This window comes from Mustela lutreola, chromosome 1 (genome assembly GCF_030435805.1).
Source record: "Mustela lutreola isolate mMusLut2 chromosome 1, mMusLut2.pri, whole genome shotgun sequence".
Taxonomy (NCBI): Eukaryota; Metazoa; Chordata; class Mammalia; order Carnivora; family Mustelidae; genus Mustela; species Mustela lutreola.
The window spans coordinates 281202112-281218949 of record NC_081290.1 but is presented as its reverse complement, the minus strand read 5'-3'; the positions used below and the strand labels follow the sequence as shown (position 1 = coordinate 281218949).

Here is a 16838-nt window from a genome sequence, read left to right as displayed (position 1 = left end):
TTAGGGGCCCGGCAGGATGTCCGTCCAGTCGCCGCGGGTTCCCGAGCTGGAGGGGAAACGCCTCTGGGAGCCGGCGCTGGCGCGGAGTTGGCAGCTGTGCCACGTCGCAGACAAGGGGAGGTTTTCCAGCTGGTTCTCACAGTTTACCCTCCGCGCCTTCAACCTCCACGTCGGGACTCGGATTGGCCAGGCCCGAGGGGCGGGCCAGCCAGGAGTTCCACTGCGCCGGCGCGAGCTTTCTCTGCGCAGAACAGCAGGCCCCACCCCCTTCTTTTCCCAATTCAGCCACCGCGGGATACAGAACTGTCGTGCGTATGTCTTCTGTGGCGTCCTCGCTTTGCGGCTGCTGCTGCTCCACGGCTCTCCCCTTCCCCCGCTCCTCTCCCTGACGGCTTACTTTGCGGCAGCGCCGAGAGCCCCACCCCCTTTCTCTGCGGAATCACCATGGCGGCTGGGGTAAGTTTGCCGGCTCCGGCGATCCGGGTCGCGGTATCCGACGCCATCCTCTGCCGGAATAGGGCCCTCCGGGGTCAGAGGAGTTCCGGAGGCGAGTGGGGAAGTGATCCAGGGTCTGGAGACCGTACTGTTGGAGTGCAAGGCTTCCAGGCCCTGGAGGGGAACTGAGGCTGGGACTCTTGGAGGCCAAAGAGGTGGAAGGGTCTCGGGTAGAGGAGAAAAGAGATGTCGGATCCTGGCCGTCTGGGGCCTGAGAAAGGGGTTCGAGTTCGTTGCCGCCTCGAGACGTGGGATCCGGGCAGGTTGACAGAACTTTTGCGACCGTTTTGTGGGGCAGCCACAGGGACGGGGTGAAGAGGAGGGTCTTTGTGGGCAGATACGGCTGTCTCCGGTTGAGGTTCGTCCAGCGGGGAGGTTTGGGAATGGGAGGACTATTCGGACGGGGGAGTCAGAACGTGCTGGCCGGGTTAATAGAAGGAGAAGGCAACGCCGGGGAACTCACTGCGGGACAGGACCGGAGGGACGGGACGCGTGACAAGAAGGAGTGGTCCTTTGGGGAGAACGAGTTGGTTTAGGAAGAGAAGATGCCATTCGGTTTCTCCGTGGCTCTTCTGAGGGGAACTTGGAAGCGGTCGGGGTGTGTGAGACACAAGGGTGCTGCTTTGGAAGGGGTGCGCGGCTCAGCAGTGGAGTAGGCAGGTACTCGCTAACCATCAATGAATGAAACCAAGGCTCCGGGAAGGGAGGAGTGTATGTTTGTCGGCGGGTGGAGTCTGCGCGAGCTACAAGTTCTGGGTTTCTGGACAGATATATGTGAGGTGAGAATGATTCTAGAGATGTCCTTCCTTAGGGAAGGTCAAGCCTGTCAGCAAGCTTTATTTAGCAGTTGGTGTGTAGTTCTGTCTTCGGTATTTCAGAGGACTCTGATTACACACGACAGATACTAGAGAGCTCGGTTCACCGGGGGAGTAAAAGTGAGTTGAACAGGTTGGGAATAACTCAGGGAATTGATCCTGGGAGATGATATTTAGGACTGGGACCTTTTTACTCATGAATACCACCCTCCTTTTCCCCATAGACCCTGTACACATATCCTGAAAACTGGAGGGCCTTCAAGGCCCTCATTGCTGCTCAGTACAGCGGGGCTCAGGTCCGCGTGCTCTCCGCACCACCCCACTTCCACTTTGGCCAAACCAACCGCACCCCTGAATTTCTCCGTAAATTTCCTGCAGGCAAGGTAAGTAAGGAAGTGCACAGGGGTCTTTGGTCCCGAGAACTCAAGGAGCCCTGAGATTGTCTCACTCTGAAGATGGTCTCCATCTTTAAAAGGGAGCTTTCCATATAACTTTTTTTTTTTAACATTTCAGTGATTTAAAGTTCTTTTTATTTTGAGGTAAATGTTGATTTAATGCAGAGCTGTCCAGTGATTGTTATAAAATTCACAGGTTGCTTTGTGTTTGTGGGAGGGAGTTTCGATTGTTTGCGGTGGAAATGTATCAGGTATCTGCCCTGAGCCGACCAAGGGGCTTACAGAGATCCACAAATAACCTTGCTAAACAGAGAGGCGACAAATGCTGTGTGGGGAGCCATCCTTTCAAGTACATGAACAGAGATTTGACACGTAGTTTTTTGATCTTTTGCCTATTTGATTGGGGGATTTTATACAGACATAATACCTAAATCTTTGTCATTTCTTATGAGAGTTTAGATTGTAAGATATAGAAAATTATTTAAATATTTCTAGTTCATGGGTTAGAGTTAGTACCAGTAGTGTTTATCAATAGTTTGCTTAGTAAGGGTTGTCAGCCTTATGTAAGAACTTTTATCCAAAATGATTGGAGTTCCTGAGATTGGCTAGTGAAAAGTTACTGTGAATTTTACTGATTTTTTTGAATTTTACTTATCTTTTTGACTGTTTTGTCCCAGGTTCCAGCATTTGAGGGTGACGATGGATTTTGTGTATTCGAGAGCAATGCCATTGCCTACTATGGTAATTTGCAGTGGGTGTGGGAATGGGAAGATCTGGAATGAAGGAGTTAGGAGAGGATGAGGGTGAGCTGGAGTGTGTAGAAGAGGAATTTTCATGGACTTGGATTGATGTTGGCATGACCCCAAAGTTCTGACCTTTGTGTTCTGCCTCTGCAGTGAGCAATGAGGAGCTGCGGGGAAGTACTCCTGAGGCAGCAGCCCAGGTGGTGCAGTGGGTGAGCTTTGCTGATAGTGACATAGTGCCCCCAGCCAGTACCTGGGTCTTCCCCACCTTGGGCATCATGCACCACAACAAGCAGGTAAGCCTTGGGACTGGGGGAGGAGCCAAGGGCAGGGATGGCATCAACTCCTGAGTGTCAGGGAGTAAGAAATAAAATAGATTGAGAAAGGGAGGTGCTAAGAATATGTGGATAATTAAAGACCTCATCGTCAGGGTGTGAATTTTGAGCACTGTGGTTGATGGTATCTGGGTTCTTTGTCACACCGATCCACTGGAAGTGGTGCCTGTTGAGAGTGGTCAGAGAAGAGATCTCTGCTGTAGAAAAGCTATCCCAAATGGTAGGGGAGTGGTTAAGCCAGGTGATCTCTGAGGTCCCTTCTAAAATCCAAAGATAAAGTACTAGGTCAGTGTAGTGGGAAATTCATCTAGACTCCACCATGAAGAAATTTGGTGTCAAGAGCTTCATTTGTCATACATTGGGAATGATCTCGGATCTGACTCCATTGAGAGGGGATGGGAATGAGTCAGAATTTAGTAAATGAAATGAAATGAAATGAAACAGAACCAACCTTGGTTCTGTTGCTAGGGGGAGAGGAGCAGGGAAAGGGATGGGGACCTGCTATTAAGTTTTTGATCATTTTAAATCAATAGGCCACAGAGAATGCAAAGGAGGAAGTGAGGCGAATTCTGGGCCTACTGGATGCTCACTTGAAGACGAGGACTTTCCTGGTTGGCGAACGTGTGACACTGGCTGACATCACAGTTGTTTGCACCCTGTTGTGGCTCTATAAACAGGTGACATTTATAAAGTATCACGTCGGTAGAGGGTAGGGACGGAGGGTAGAAATGAAGTGACGAATGATTCTTCCAGCTTACCCTTATTCTGCCAAGGACTTGGATATGAGTGTGCGTCTGGTAACAACTAGGGATCTCAAGTTTGAGTACCCTGACTGCTTTCCCTCCTTCTGAGAAGTTAGGTAACGTTCTGTTTCCTGACTTTCTGTTTGGCAGTGAAGATGTTTAGTTTGTTTCCGTACTTTTTGGGAAGTCCAGCTGTGCTTGTGTTTAGTTGTAAAGATATAGGTAGGGCTGGTAGCTTCAGTACCAAGGTCTTTTGGAGGCAGGCTAGGTTCAGTTTTTGGTTTCATTACTGACTAGTTGTAGGTAGAGGTGTGTGTGTTTGTGAGAGAGAGAGAGGGAGAGAGAGAATTCCTTTAGTTCTTTTCCTTGTAAGTTATAAAACCAGTGAGGTGGTAATTAGTCTTGAGGTTACTGGGTCAGAGAACATGACGTGTTGAATGCAGAGCAGTACTTCTTTTTCAAAAAAAATTTTTTTTTTTTTTTGGTAAAGATTTTATTTGACAGATCACAAGCAGGCAGAGAGGCAGGCAGAGAGAGGAGGAAGCAGGCTCCCCGCTGAGCAGAGAGCCCGATGCGGGACTCGATCCCAGGACCCTGAGATCATGACCTGAGCAGAAGGCAGAGGCTTTAACCCACTGTGCCATCCAGACGCCCCTTTTTTTTTAAAGTTAAAAAAAAAATTTTTTTTTTTTAAAATTTAAAGTTTTTTTAGTTATTTATTTGAGAGAGAGAGACAGAGCACAAGCAGGGGAATGGTAGAGAGGGAGAAGCAGGCTTCTCACTGAGTAAGGAGCCCGACATGGGGCTCTATCCCAGGACCCTGGGGTTATGACCCGAGCCGAAGGCAGAGGCTTTAACCCACTGAGCCACCCAGGTGCCCTGGTACACTTTTTTTAAACAAATATTTATTTATTTGAGAGAGAGAGCGAGATCACAAGAGGCCCAACCAACTGAGCCACCCAGGTGTCCCAGCAGCTCTTGGACTGATACTAGCCAGAATAGTAGTGTGATAACTGGGGGCAAAAAGTACCTACTTGTGGGTGCCTGGGTGGCTCAGTGGGTTAAAACCTCTGCCTTCGGCTTAGGTCATGATCCCAGGGTCCTGGGATCGAGCCCCGTGTCGGGCTCTCTGCTTATCGGGGAGCCTGCTTTCTCCTCTCTCTCTGCCTGCTTATGATCTCTGTCTGTCAAATACATAAATAAAATCTTAAAAAAAAAAAATACCTATTTGTGTTCCCTTGTGTTTTGTATGTGTGTGTTTTTTTTTTTTTTTTTTTTTTTTTTTTTTAAAAAAACAGAGACAGTGAGAGAGGGAACGCAAGCAGCTGGAGTGGGAGAGGGAGGAGCACGCTTGCAGCTGAGCAGGGAACCGGATGGGGGCTCCACCCCCGGCAGGGATCATGACCTGAACCGAAGGCAGATGCTTAACAACTGAGCTGCCCAGGCACCTCAAATAAATAAAAATCTTAAGAGAAAAGAAAAGAAAACCCAGGGGCACCTGGGTGGCTCAGTGGGTTGGGCCGCTGCCTTTGGCTCAGGTCATGATCTCTCAGGGTACTGGGATTGAGCCCTGCATCAGGCTCTTTGCTCAGCAGGGAGCCTGTTTCTCTCTCTCTCTCTTTCTCTTTCTCTCTGCCTGCCTCTCTGCCTACTTGTGATCTTTCTCTGTCAAATAAATAAATAAAATCATTTTTTAAAAAATGAAGGAAAGAAAAGAAAACCTAAATACTGTAGAACCAGTACTATAGAACTGACTGCTCTAGTCTATTTCCATGACAAAGGTTATTTTTGCTCTGATCTTAGCAAACTAAAAGATGGTAAAAGAGGGGCGCCTGGGTGGCTCAGTGGGTTAAAGCCTCTGCCTTCGGCTCAGGTCATGAGCTCAGGGTCCTGGGATCAAGCCCCGCATCTGCTCTCTGCTCAGCGGGGAGCCTGCTTCCCCCTCTCTCTCTGCCTGCCTCTCTGCCTGCTTGTGATCTCTGTCTGTCAAATGAATTTAAAAAAAAATCTTAAAAAAAAAAGGTGGTGAAGGAGTTTGTTGCAAAGCTAAGTTTAGTTTAAAGGACTGTTTGGTATTCTGAAATACTTTTTGCTTTTTTTGTTGTTGTTGTTAAGAATGTTGCTAGGTCCTGAAGTTTGGTGAAAGAAAAATATGTATCATGTGTAGATAGTTTCTGTTACCTTGTTATTTGGCAAAAGGAGTATTGGTAGCTGTGTTGCCCCACCTCTGTTTCTAGTTTGACATGTAACTTTTTTTTAAAGGACTTCATTGATGTATTTGAGAAAGAAATAGAAAAAGAGCATGAACTGGGGGGAGGGCAAAAGCACAGGGAGAAGTAGGGACCCCACTGAGAGGGAGCCCCACCAGGGGCTCGATTGATCCCGGGACTCCAGGATCATAACCCGAGCTGAAGGCAGACACCTAACTGACTGAGCCCCCCAGGCGCCCTGACACATGACATTTGAGATTGGAGTGTGTAGGTGTGACGTGGTTTTGTAAAAGGGCTAAGGTGCTATATGAACATGTCTACCAGGTCGATTTGTAGTAAACGAAGAATGGGATCAGGTATCCATTAAGTTGGACTGGAGTGTTAAAAAGAGGAGGGTACAGGGGAAGTAGCCTTCCAGGGTAAGATGGTGTTCTAGGGAGCTGCCCTCTCAGGGGTTGAGAGAAGGTGGAGCTTTGGTGTAGAGAAAAAGCTCTCAGACTTGAAACCTCTCAAGACCTTTCTCTCCTTTGCTTCTTCCACCCTTATGTGCTGACAGGTCCTGGAGCCTTCTTTCCGCCAGGCCTTCCCCAATACCAACCGCTGGTTCCTCACCTGCATTAACCAGCCCCAGTTCCGGGCTGTCTTGGGGGAGGTGAAACTCTGTGAGAAGATGGCCCAGTTCGATGGTGAGTCTGGAGGTAGAGGAGCACGTGGCCAGGCTCGGGGCTGTTCGCTCAGTCTCCATCCCTTGATTTCCCATCAGGCTTCTGGGTTCCGTGGACCCACCGAATGCGGGCTGTCCTATGTAGTGTCCTGTGTTTTACAGGCATATGTTCTTCCCTCCTTAGTGTTCACATACAGGAGTCGTAGTGCAGGTGTGTGTTTGTTGCTGAGTGGACATACAGGGAGCGGGTGACAGAGCAGTGCGGAGCTTAGATTCCACAGTTGCCCTGCCAGTGTGTTTCCGTTCCCTTGCTCACTGCCTTTAGAGGCATACAGAGAGAGGCAGGATGCTGACTTCTCTCCCTTTCTCTGCGCCAGCTAAAAAGTTTGCAGAGAGCCAGCCTAAAAAGGACACCCCACGGAAAGAGAAAGGTTCTCGGGAAGAGAAGCAGAAGCCCCAGGCTGAGCGGAAAGAGGAGAAAAAGGCTGCTGCCCCTGCTCCTGAGGAGGAGATGGATGAATGTGAACAGGCATTGGCTGCTGAGCCCAAGGCCAAGGACCCCTTCGCTCACCTGCCCAAGAGGTAAGGATATTAGAGGGAAGGGGGCATGGGATTCAAGAAGGCCAGTTTTTGCCTTTGTGTGTTCCCCTCTCATAGCGAGGACCATTTTAGGTTGCCATATAAAATTGGAAGATGTCTTGTTGGCAAGGAAAACAACTTCTTGAGTTTATCCTCAAGAATTGGGTAAAATTTTTTTAAACATTTATTTAAGAGAGAAGGGTGCGTGTGCACACAAGCAGTGGGGGAGGGACAGAAGGAGAGAGAGAAGCAGACTCCCCGCTGAGCAGGGAGCCTGATGTGGGGCTCTCGGGCTCCATCCCAGGACTCTGGGATCATGATCAGAACCGAAGGCAGACGCTTAACTGACTGAGGCACCCAGGCGCCCTATGTGAGCAAACGGTATAAACATCCTCATTGAGAAGGGACGGTGACCGAGACTCCCTAGTGCCTGTCTGCGGCGTTGTTTCCCGGATGGGGGACTAGAACCCCTCAAGAAGGAAGAAGATAGGATGGTCCTCACCCCATCCACTGCCAGCCTTTTCAGTAAAGATTAGGGTTCTTCAAAGAAAAGAATACAGTGAAAGGAAGCTTGTTGGTTTTCCTAGAAGGGGGGCATCCAGTACTTGCCTGCTCTCTGTACTCAAGTCCTCAGCTAGTGCCCTGGCGTTTCGTTAGAATTGCATTAGGAGACCTCTGTTGTCGGCGGCCACTTCACGCAGTTCTTGCTCCTGCTTTTCTCACTCACTCACTCTGCCTTTCCCAAAGCTGTCCACCATCTCACTAGTTGGTCTGTTGGGGTTCAACAGGGTTCACCCTCCCCCGTTTTGTAATGATGTTTTGTTTTTTTTTTTTTAAGATTTTTTAAGATTTTTTTTTTTAAGATTTTATTCTGTGGGGATGCCTGGGTGGCTTAGTTGGTTAAGATCCCGGCATCTTGGGATCAAGTCCCTCATTGGGCTCCTTGCTCGGCGGGGAGCCTGCTTCTCCCTCTGTCTCTGCCTGCCATTCTGTCTGCCTGCGCTCGCTCGCTCTCCCTGACAATAAAAATCTTAAAAAAAAAAAAAAAAAGATTATTTTGTGGAGGGCGTGCAGAGGGAGGCAGAGAAGCAGACTCACAAATGGGGCTTGATCTCTGTGAGGTCATGACCTGAGCCGAAATCAAGGGTCAGGTGCTTAACTAACTGAGCTGCCCAGGCTCTCCTTGTAATGGTTTTTAACATTTTTTAAAAATTTAAAAAAAAAAATTTTTTTTTAAGATTATTTATTTATTTGACAGAGATCACAAGTAGGCAGAGAGGCAGGCAGAGAGAGAGACCTGGGGAGAAGCAGGCTCCCTGCCGAGCAGGGATCATGACCTGAGCCAAAGGCAGAGGCTTTAACCCACTGAGCCACCCAGGCGCCCCTGTAATGTTTTTTTATGGCATAAATTAGCATGAAGGTGCACACTGCTGGTGGGTAGAATAGGGGCACGGGGACTTGTAAATGATGAGCATCCTAGCACAGATGGTCACAGTGGGCACTGCTCTTCCCCATTTGGGGAGAAAGAAGTGTAATCTTGGGCCTAGGCACTTCATACATGACCAAGGAAGCCTCCAGATGCAGCTTCTCTTTACAGATGTATTTCTTTTTGAACTAAGGTGGTTGACCTTGAACCTAATACAAGGACAGGTCAGGAATGAGCAGGAGTTTTGGTGTGTGTACATAAGCTGTGATAACTAACCTGAGTTACGTGTGCTCTTGTAACATGGACCCAGTTAATTGTTAGCTAGAGATTTTCACATATATTAGGTATGTATATTTTGGGCAGAAAATAAATCACTAGTAGACTGAAAATTGTTAATAAACTTATATCCTGAGGTGCCTGGGTGGCTCAGTTGTTAAGCTCAGTTGTTAAGAGTCCTTGGATGGAGCCCTATGCCGGGCTCCCTGCTCAGTAGGGAGTCTGCTATTCCCTCTCCCACTCTCCCTGCTTGTGTTCCCTCTCTCTGTGTGTCTTTCTCTGTCAAATAAATAAATAAAATCTAAAAATTAAAAAAATATATAATGTAATTGAGTTTAAAGAAAACCAACTTACATCCTTTTGGGAATATTGATTCATACCATTTTTTTTTTTTTTTAAGCTTAATTTTATTTATTTGACAGATCACAAGTAGGCAGAGAGACAGGCAGAGGGAGAGGAGGAAGCAGGCTCGCTGCTGAGCAGAGAGCCTGATGCAGGGCTCCATCCCAGGACCCTGAGGTCATGACCTGAGCCAAAGGCGGAGGCTTAACCCACTGAGCCACCCAGGTGCCCAGGTTCATACCAGTTAGCAGTATTACTATGGTTCTCTTTTGGGCTGGCAAGAGATTTTCTGTAGGATTTTTAATGCAAAGGTAATGTCTTCAAAGATGAAGGCTGCAATATGTCAATAGTTGGTTCTGGCTCTTTTTTTTTTTTTAAAGATTTTATTTATTTGCAAGAGAGCACAAGCAGGGGGGAAGGTAAGAGGGAGAGGGGCAAGCAGACTCCCTGCTGAGCACGAAGCCCCACACACGGCTCTATCCTAGGACTCTATGATCGGTACCTGAGCCCAAGGCAGACGCTTAACCAACTGAGCCACCCAAGTGTCCCAGTTCCAGTCCTTTTAAGGCCTTCCAGCTACACTTGTTTCCAGAGCGGTTCAGAGCTTGTCCTCATTTGGGGGGAAATGGATACAACATGGTCATAAATTATGAAGTTCTAACAGCTCAGGAAGGTGTGAAGAAAAAAATCCCTGGTCCCTTTTCCAGATGGTTGGGGTAGAAGCTCCTCAGAGGAGGTCTCCATCGTATTTTTGGGAAGGACCATAGGACCCAGGGTTCAGGACAGCATCTGCTTTGCTATATTCTAACAGTGGGCAGGTCACCCCCCTTAACCTTATCTGGGAAGAGGGAAAGGAATGGCTTTTAATTCTGGGTTTGTTGGCATTATTTATAGTAATGAACAATGGAGCCAATTAAACATTTAGTAAGGGTTTTTTAAAATAGGTTTATGGCACAGTCATACAGTAGAGGATTATTTAGCTATTAAAACATTTGTAAAAGGGGCGCCTGGGTGAGTCAGTGGGTTAAAGCCTTTGCCTTCAGCTCAGGTCATGATCTAAGGATCTGGGGATCGAGCGCTGCATCGGGCTCTCTGCTCAGCGGGAAACCTGCTTCCTCCTCTCTTTTTGCCTGCCTCTCTGCCTACTTGTGATCTCTGTCAAATAAATAAATAAATAAAAATCTTTAAAAAAAAATTTGTAAAGGGCGCCTGAGTTACTCAATGAAGTGTCTGCCTTCGACTCAGATCATGATCCTGGTGTCCTGGGATTGAGCCCCGCATTGGGCTCTCTGCTCAGTGAGGAGTCTGCTTCTCCCTCTCCCTCTGACCTTCCCCCTTGCTTGTGTTCCCGTGTTGTCTCTCGCAAATGAATAAATAGAAAATCTTAAAACATTTGTGAAAAAGAATCCCCGGTAGGGTGACCGTATTAAATGATAAAAGGCACAAAACTACACACATGGTCTTTGGAGAGCCACCAGCCAGAAGTACGCGAACATACTAATCAGCTCTCTTGTTTGCTGGCATTGCCAGTGATTTTCTTCAGTCAGCATGTGGTTTTATAACTGGAAAGAAAAGAAAGAGCACCCTGCCGTGAGGGGAGGGACTCTGCACAGGGAGCCTTCTCAGCACTGTGCCAAGTTGCTGCAAGGATCTAACCCTAAGGTCTTTGCAGCATCTGGACTTGTTCCTGGGCAGAGTGACTCAAGGCCACGGGTGTAAGGTCTGGGGCGGAGGCCTTGTGATAACGTTTGCCGGTTACATAGCTGTCACACTGTAGTGTGTGTAACCCGAAGAGGCCTGTGCTGGTGGCGGGGGAGAGTTGGGTGATTCAGGGACTGAGTGTGACTCAGTGGGAGAGGGCCCTGGAGGGGGTGGCCGCGGAGAAGGAGCGCACATTCTGGGTCTCCACCAGGGGGCAGCAGTTGGCTGCACTGGCAGGGCTTCCCTCCAGCCTACGTGGGTCCTACCCTCCTGGAGCTTAGCTGACTTAGGCCCCAGATAGGGAGCAGAGGAGTGCCCTGGCCCCTGGTTATATGCCCTTAGCTCTGCTCCCTTGCAAGGTTGTACACATCTGCCAATCCAGTGACCTCTTCCTTTAAACCAGTACATTTTTAGTGAAATTTGCCCTTAGTTTCTCTTTGCCTGGCAACCCTTTGTTGCTTCAGTGGGACCTTCTCCACATTGACCTTGCTTTTTTCCTCCATTCAGTACCTTTGTGTTGGACGAATTTAAGCGCAAGTACTCCAATGAGGACACACTCTCTGTGGCGCTGCCGTATTTTTGGGAGCATTTTGATAAGGATGGCTGGTCTCTGTGGTACGCTGAGTACCGCTTCCCTGAAGAGCTCACCCAGACCTTCATGAGTTGCAACCTCATCACTGGTAAGAAGGGAGTGGGTCGAGGAAGAAGGTGGGGGGGAACAAGGCCGTGGGTGATGTGGTTCTAAAGACTGCACGTTCTCCCTCGCCCCTTCAGGAATGTTCCAGCGGTTGGACAAACTGAGGAAGAATGCCTTTGCCAGTGTCATCCTCTTTGGAACCAACAACAGCAGCTCCATTTCTGGAGTCTGGGTCTTCCGAGGCCAGGAGCTTGCCTTTCCGGTGAGGAAAGGTGGAGGAGGAGCCTGTCTCTTCAGGGTGGGGCAAGGGGGTGGGAAGTCCACCTCCATTCCCGCGCTTGTAGGCATTCGGAGAGTGCAAGGAATGTGTACAGGAAGGACTGCCATGGTCACGGGCATTTTAGGATCTGATGACATGCTTCTGAGCTGGAAGTAACAGGTGTGGGACAGTGTCTGATAACCTGACCACGTGCTTAATCTGGCTTTCTCTCCCCAGCTGAGTCCAGATTGGCAGGTGGACTACGAGTCATATACCTGGCGGAAACTGGATCCTGGCAGCGAGGAGACCCAGACGCTGGTTCGAGAGTACTTTTCCTGGGAGGGGGCCTTCCAGCATGTGGGCAAAACCTTCAATCAGGGCAAGATCTTCAAATGAACATCTCTTGCCGTCGCCTAGTTGCCTGTACCTACCCTTCGGGGAGATGGGGGTCATTAAAGGAAACTGAACATTGAACTCTTACCTGTCCTGCCTCCTTTATGAGTGATGGCTTCTTCAAAGGGAAGTCGATATGTTGAAGCAGGGTATTTTCTGGGCCTGCAGTACCTCCTTTTGCAGGAGAGAGTCTTAGAAGGGTAGAGGAGAGGTCTCTCTGTTTTGACTGTATTCGCCCTGCCTGTACTGTGATCACTGACTTTTGGCCTAGCTGGGAGAGGCCGGGTGCAGTTAGGTCAGGCGGTGACATAGGGCTTTGGAACTGCCTAAGTCTTCAGGACCAGATTGCTAAGGCACGATAGCACAGTTTGTGGAGGAAGTTCACGTTATTTCTCACAGATGCCCTGGGAAGGAGGGAGGTGGTGGCACTGAGGGTCTTGGTTGAAATATTTCAAGCAGGAATACCAGTCACAGACTACTCAGAACAGGACTGGCCTGTTGGCTCTAGACTGACTGTGGATCATCTCTGGGGTAGTCCTACTTTCTCACAAGGAAGTGGGGTTCAGAGATTTAAGAGACTTGCTTGTGGAGATGGGATTTTGACCCCAGTGGCTGTCACTGGAACCCGTGCTAGAAATGGGCCCGGCTGCTTCCTGGAACTTGGGACCGTCCCGACTTGCCACCTAAGAACCCCACTCAGACCTGGGAGTACTATATTCTCTCTCTCGAGCTTAATGCCCTTCTCACAGGTTCTTGTTCCTCCTGTCTTGTCCTACTGTTGCTACTGTTCCTGTTTCTGTTGTCTGAAGAGCATCGAAGGTCTCCCCGTGTTATTACACATGGCGAAGTTGGAAAGCTCCAGTTTGATTCACATTCTGAGGCAGATGTAGAAACAGTCACGACTCAACCTTTGGTCGCTAGTTTATGGTTTTACGTGTGCTCTTTCTCTCCCACCCTTAGTCCAAGCGCAGAGAAGGGCTTAGCTGGGAGGCGAAGAAGGTGGGCTTCCCAGGTACAGATGGTCTGGTAGCTTGGGAGGGGGCAGGCTTGTCATCTCTCTGGTACTTGGGCTAGAGCCAGGGTTCTGGGAAGAACGGGCGGAGCAGAGTCCCCATGTGGAATCCAGCCGGGCGAGGATGGGCTCGTTCTTGCTCAGGGTTTGCTCCCTGGCAGGTCATCTGGAGTTGGATCCAAACTTGCCACCTGTCTTGCTTCCGAGCATTCCAGGCTGCTCCTGGTTAGGATCTAAAAGTGCTAGTTGCCGGCTGGGTTGGGCCAGGCACTGGGTGCCAGGGCCTCACCTAACCTGTCAGACTCCCTTCCCAGATTCCGATTCCCACCACACCTCCCTGCTTCTCTGCTTGTGTAATCGTCACCCACCCCCTTCCTGGTATCCTTGACCTTCTAGGTAGCTGAGGAGTTAGTCTGGAGAGACCCTAGTTCTGAAGGTCTGAAGGGGCAGGTCAGAGAGGCCCAGAAGTGGGGCCGAGCTGGGGAAAATGGGGTTTCTGCTGGGTGGGCCGCAGCAGACTGGGCCGGGCTGGGGGACCCCGCCTCCCAGCCTCCCTCGGACTGCAGGAAGAGTGACTCATCCTCACGTCCTGCCTCCTGGGCCTCAGGGTCTGGTGGTTTGGTGCAGAGGAGAGTGTCCAGGTTGTTGGATGAGACGAGGCCTGTGCTTGGGGGCCGGCCAGTACCCACAAACGGAGGTGGGGGGGCAGCCCAAGGGGAGGGTGTTGAGACCTGGGGTGGGTTGGCTATGGGCTTCCGAAGCCAGATGGAGCTAGAGGGCTTCTGCCCTGCCCTGGTGGGCAAAAAAGAGGTTAACAGCAGGAGTTTCTAGCGGCAGCTGTGGGGCAGGGAAAGAGGGGAGGGCCATCTGGAGTTGGTGCGGCCCCGCCCTGCCCAGAGGAGCCCTGAGTCACTGCCCAGCCTGGGGCTCTGGGGCTGTGCTTAGGACTGGCGGCCTCCCTATCCCGATCCCGGCTGGGGCTGGGGCTGGGGCCCCGGCGCTTGTTGGAGCTCTGCCTGGCTCCCCGGCTCCTCCCGGCCCCGCCCGGCTCGCCTCTGCGTGGCCTGTGAGCGCCTGCGCCAGGGGGACATCTCTGGTTGTTGGGCCCATTTCCTGACATGCTGGGGAGGCTTGTGCCACTAGCACACCACCTGGAGCTGGCATCCGGGAGCCCAGGCTGCAGCGCGTGCCTCCTGGGTCCCCAGCCACGATCATGGGGCCAAAAGGGAAGGGGGAGTTGGGAGTGGGCTGGGCCTGAGAACAGGGGTGATCTTGGAGAACTAGAGTGAGATGCAAGGAGACACACCCGTTTTATCCGCTTACTGGGCAAAATCTTAAGAGTGTCCAGAAAAGGAGGTGGACAAAGGAGAGGAGTCTGGGCTCAGGTGCATTTGACTGCGGATGAAATCTTTTATTTTATTTCCGTATAGTTAGCATACAGTGTTCTGTTAGTTTCGGGTGTGCCATTGAGTGATTTCACACTAACACACGTCGCTCAGTGCTCATCAGGGCACTCCCTCATCCACATTCCCTGTTCTCCCCCGCCCCCTCTGCAGGGGGAACCATCAGTTTGTTCTCTCTAGTTAGTCTATTTCTTGGTTTGTCTCTCTCTTTTTTTCCTTTGTTCATTTGTTTCTTCAATTCTACCTATGAGTGACATCATAGCGTATTTGTCTTTCTCTGACTTATTTCATTTAGTGTGATAACTCTCCAGCGCCATCCATGTCCTCGCCGCAGATAAAATCCACTGAGCCCAGTGCCTGAATGGAAACGCCTGAGACTTGGTTCAGCCTGTGTAGAAACCGGTAGATACTGGTTATAAGCAGTTATTTGTTTTAGCTTTGTTGGCCCTCTGCTTAAGTCACTTATTAAAGAGCCAAAAGCCTTTAAAGTTCTTCCAAGAAAGACCTAGATTGTCTTCTTTTTTTCATGTCCTATTTGAGCTGGAGCTGGACAGCTGCTCTGCACACTGGGTCAGACCCGGCCCACCAGCTGCCCACATGCCCCAAATGTGCCACTTCCCCTTTTGAGAGGTGGGGGAAGGGTCTAGAATGTCAAAGGGAGTGGAATAAAGTGTTTTGGAGGATCCACCCAGTCATTTCTGGAATTAATACTGTGGTTTTCATGGCAACCAGCACTCTTTGTCCTCAGAACCCAAAACTTTCCCTCCGCACATCAAAGGGGTTTTCCTGGGCGGCTGTGGCTTCCCTGGCCCACCTCTCCAGCTGTAGCTACACTGGAGGGTAACTTCCCTGACTTGCTCTGGTCCCCTGTGCATTTGAATGGAGTTCTGGGGTCCTCACCTCTCTTCTGCATGTCTCCCCTAATGCTGGGGCCTGAAAATACCAGGGTTCCCAAAAGGTTAGAGACACAGCCACCTGCTCCTGTCTGTTTGCTCTAATCAGGCTGGCATGGCTCCCTGGGGGAGGCTGTCATTTTACTCTAGTGGAATTACTGGGGTGTCCCAGAGCTTCAGCACCCAAGGGATGGGTGGAATGGCGGTCAAGGTGGCTGCTGGGCGTTGTGCTGTATTCAATGTCTTGGGAAAGGCAGAATCCCATGGGCATGTGGGGCTGCCTAAGCGGCAAAGGTGCCCTTGGTGACCCTGGGTCTCTAGATGTTCCTGGGCTCTTTTCATTCTTGTAGCCCCCTCCCTTTCGGGAACTTCCCCCTTCCTGCCCCCCTTCCACATTTCCTCAGGATTCCAAAGGGGAAGCCTACTGACCTTACCTTGTTTACACAATGGGCAGGCCAGGCGCAGAGCAGGGGCTGGACGGTCAGGGTTTGGGGCTATTTCTGATCGGATCTCCCATGGAATGTGCTTCCCTCTACTTCCAGCTGCCCCCTCCCCTCTGCAGCAAGAACAGCTGTCATGTGAGGGCCTCTCCCGCTGGCTCAGCCCTTTTGCAATCATCTGGCTGGCTCCGTCAGGATGGGGGTGGATAGTGAGGATGGGCAGAGCCAAAGGGTAACCGAGGGGACATGGCAGGGCAGGGAGGGCTATGGAGTTGAAGGCCGGGGGAAGAGGCTTGCCAGGGCCAGGTAAGGCGGGGTGGAAGCAGCTGAGGCGCCCGTCAAAGGCCGGGGTGAGGGTGGGGGGTGGCGGTGGGGGCTACACCGGGACCGGAAACTTTCTAGGTGCTTGGGGAGACGAGCTATAGAGCTGGTTATAGCGGGCCCCTGGCCAGTCATTCTTCAGGGACATCTGCATTTCCCCTGAGTCACAGGGAACCCACGGGGTGCTTTCCTGCCAGGCCCACTCTCGGCGGGGTCTGAATCACCGAGTTGCCAAGGGTGTTGGCGGCCCTATTGTGGAGGTGCCTGTGTCCTACCCCGCCCACTCCCGTTAGGACAGGGGTTAGCAAACATGCCTCTTTATCTCACCCCCCTCAGCGAGACTCAGGCTTACAGAATGTACCGTATGCAGGATTGCCCGAGACACCGCGAAGGGTAGTCCCTTTATTTTACCCAGGAGGAACCGAGCCCAGAGAGGGGAAGTGACTTATCAAGGGTGCATGTGAGTCTTTCCACAGTTCTCGAAGCCACTCACTGAGTCACTTTGGTTCCTAGAGCAGGAGGGCGCCTCTCCCAAAGCCGCGGGGCGACGATGATGAACGGACCACACACCCTTGGTGTTGGAGGCAGAGAGAAGCATGGCATCCAGGGCTGGAGCAGCCCTCGCTGGGTATTGAGCCCAGAAGTGGAGCAGGTCCCAAGGCAGGTCACCGCCACCACCTCCCAACCCAGTGCTCCAAGTCCTGGGGCGGGCAGAGGGCACAGGGTGTAGCAGAGGCGGGACTTCGAGTGACAGGA

The 16838-nt window shown here is 50.7% G+C and overlaps 1 protein-coding gene and 1 long non-coding RNA gene across 2 annotated transcripts; one reads left to right on the top strand and one right to left on the bottom strand.

Moving 5' to 3' along the window:
• The first annotated feature begins 318 nt into the window (after positions 1 to 318).
• On the top strand, positions 319 to 12100 carry EEF1G (eukaryotic translation elongation factor 1 gamma). The gene is made up of 10 exons (XM_059144541.1): positions 319 to 456; positions 1535 to 1693; positions 2383 to 2446; positions 2602 to 2744; positions 3317 to 3460; positions 6293 to 6422; positions 6778 to 6982; positions 11232 to 11404; positions 11499 to 11623; positions 11858 to 12100. The coding sequence occupies exons 1-10, from the start codon at positions 445 to 447 to the stop codon at positions 12014 to 12016; spliced, it is 1314 nt and encodes a 437-aa protein (XP_059000524.1). The 5' UTR covers positions 319 to 444; the 3' UTR covers positions 12017 to 12100.
• A 2306-nt stretch (positions 12101 to 14406) lies between these two features.
• LOC131813981 (uncharacterized) lies at positions 14407 to 16417 on the bottom strand. Its single transcript, XR_009347069.1, has 2 exons — positions 15756 to 16417; positions 14407 to 14816 (listed from the first exon to the last, which is right to left on the bottom strand). It is a non-coding gene; the product is annotated as an uncharacterized LOC131813981 (long non-coding RNA).
• Positions 16418 to 16838: the final 421 nt, after the last annotated feature.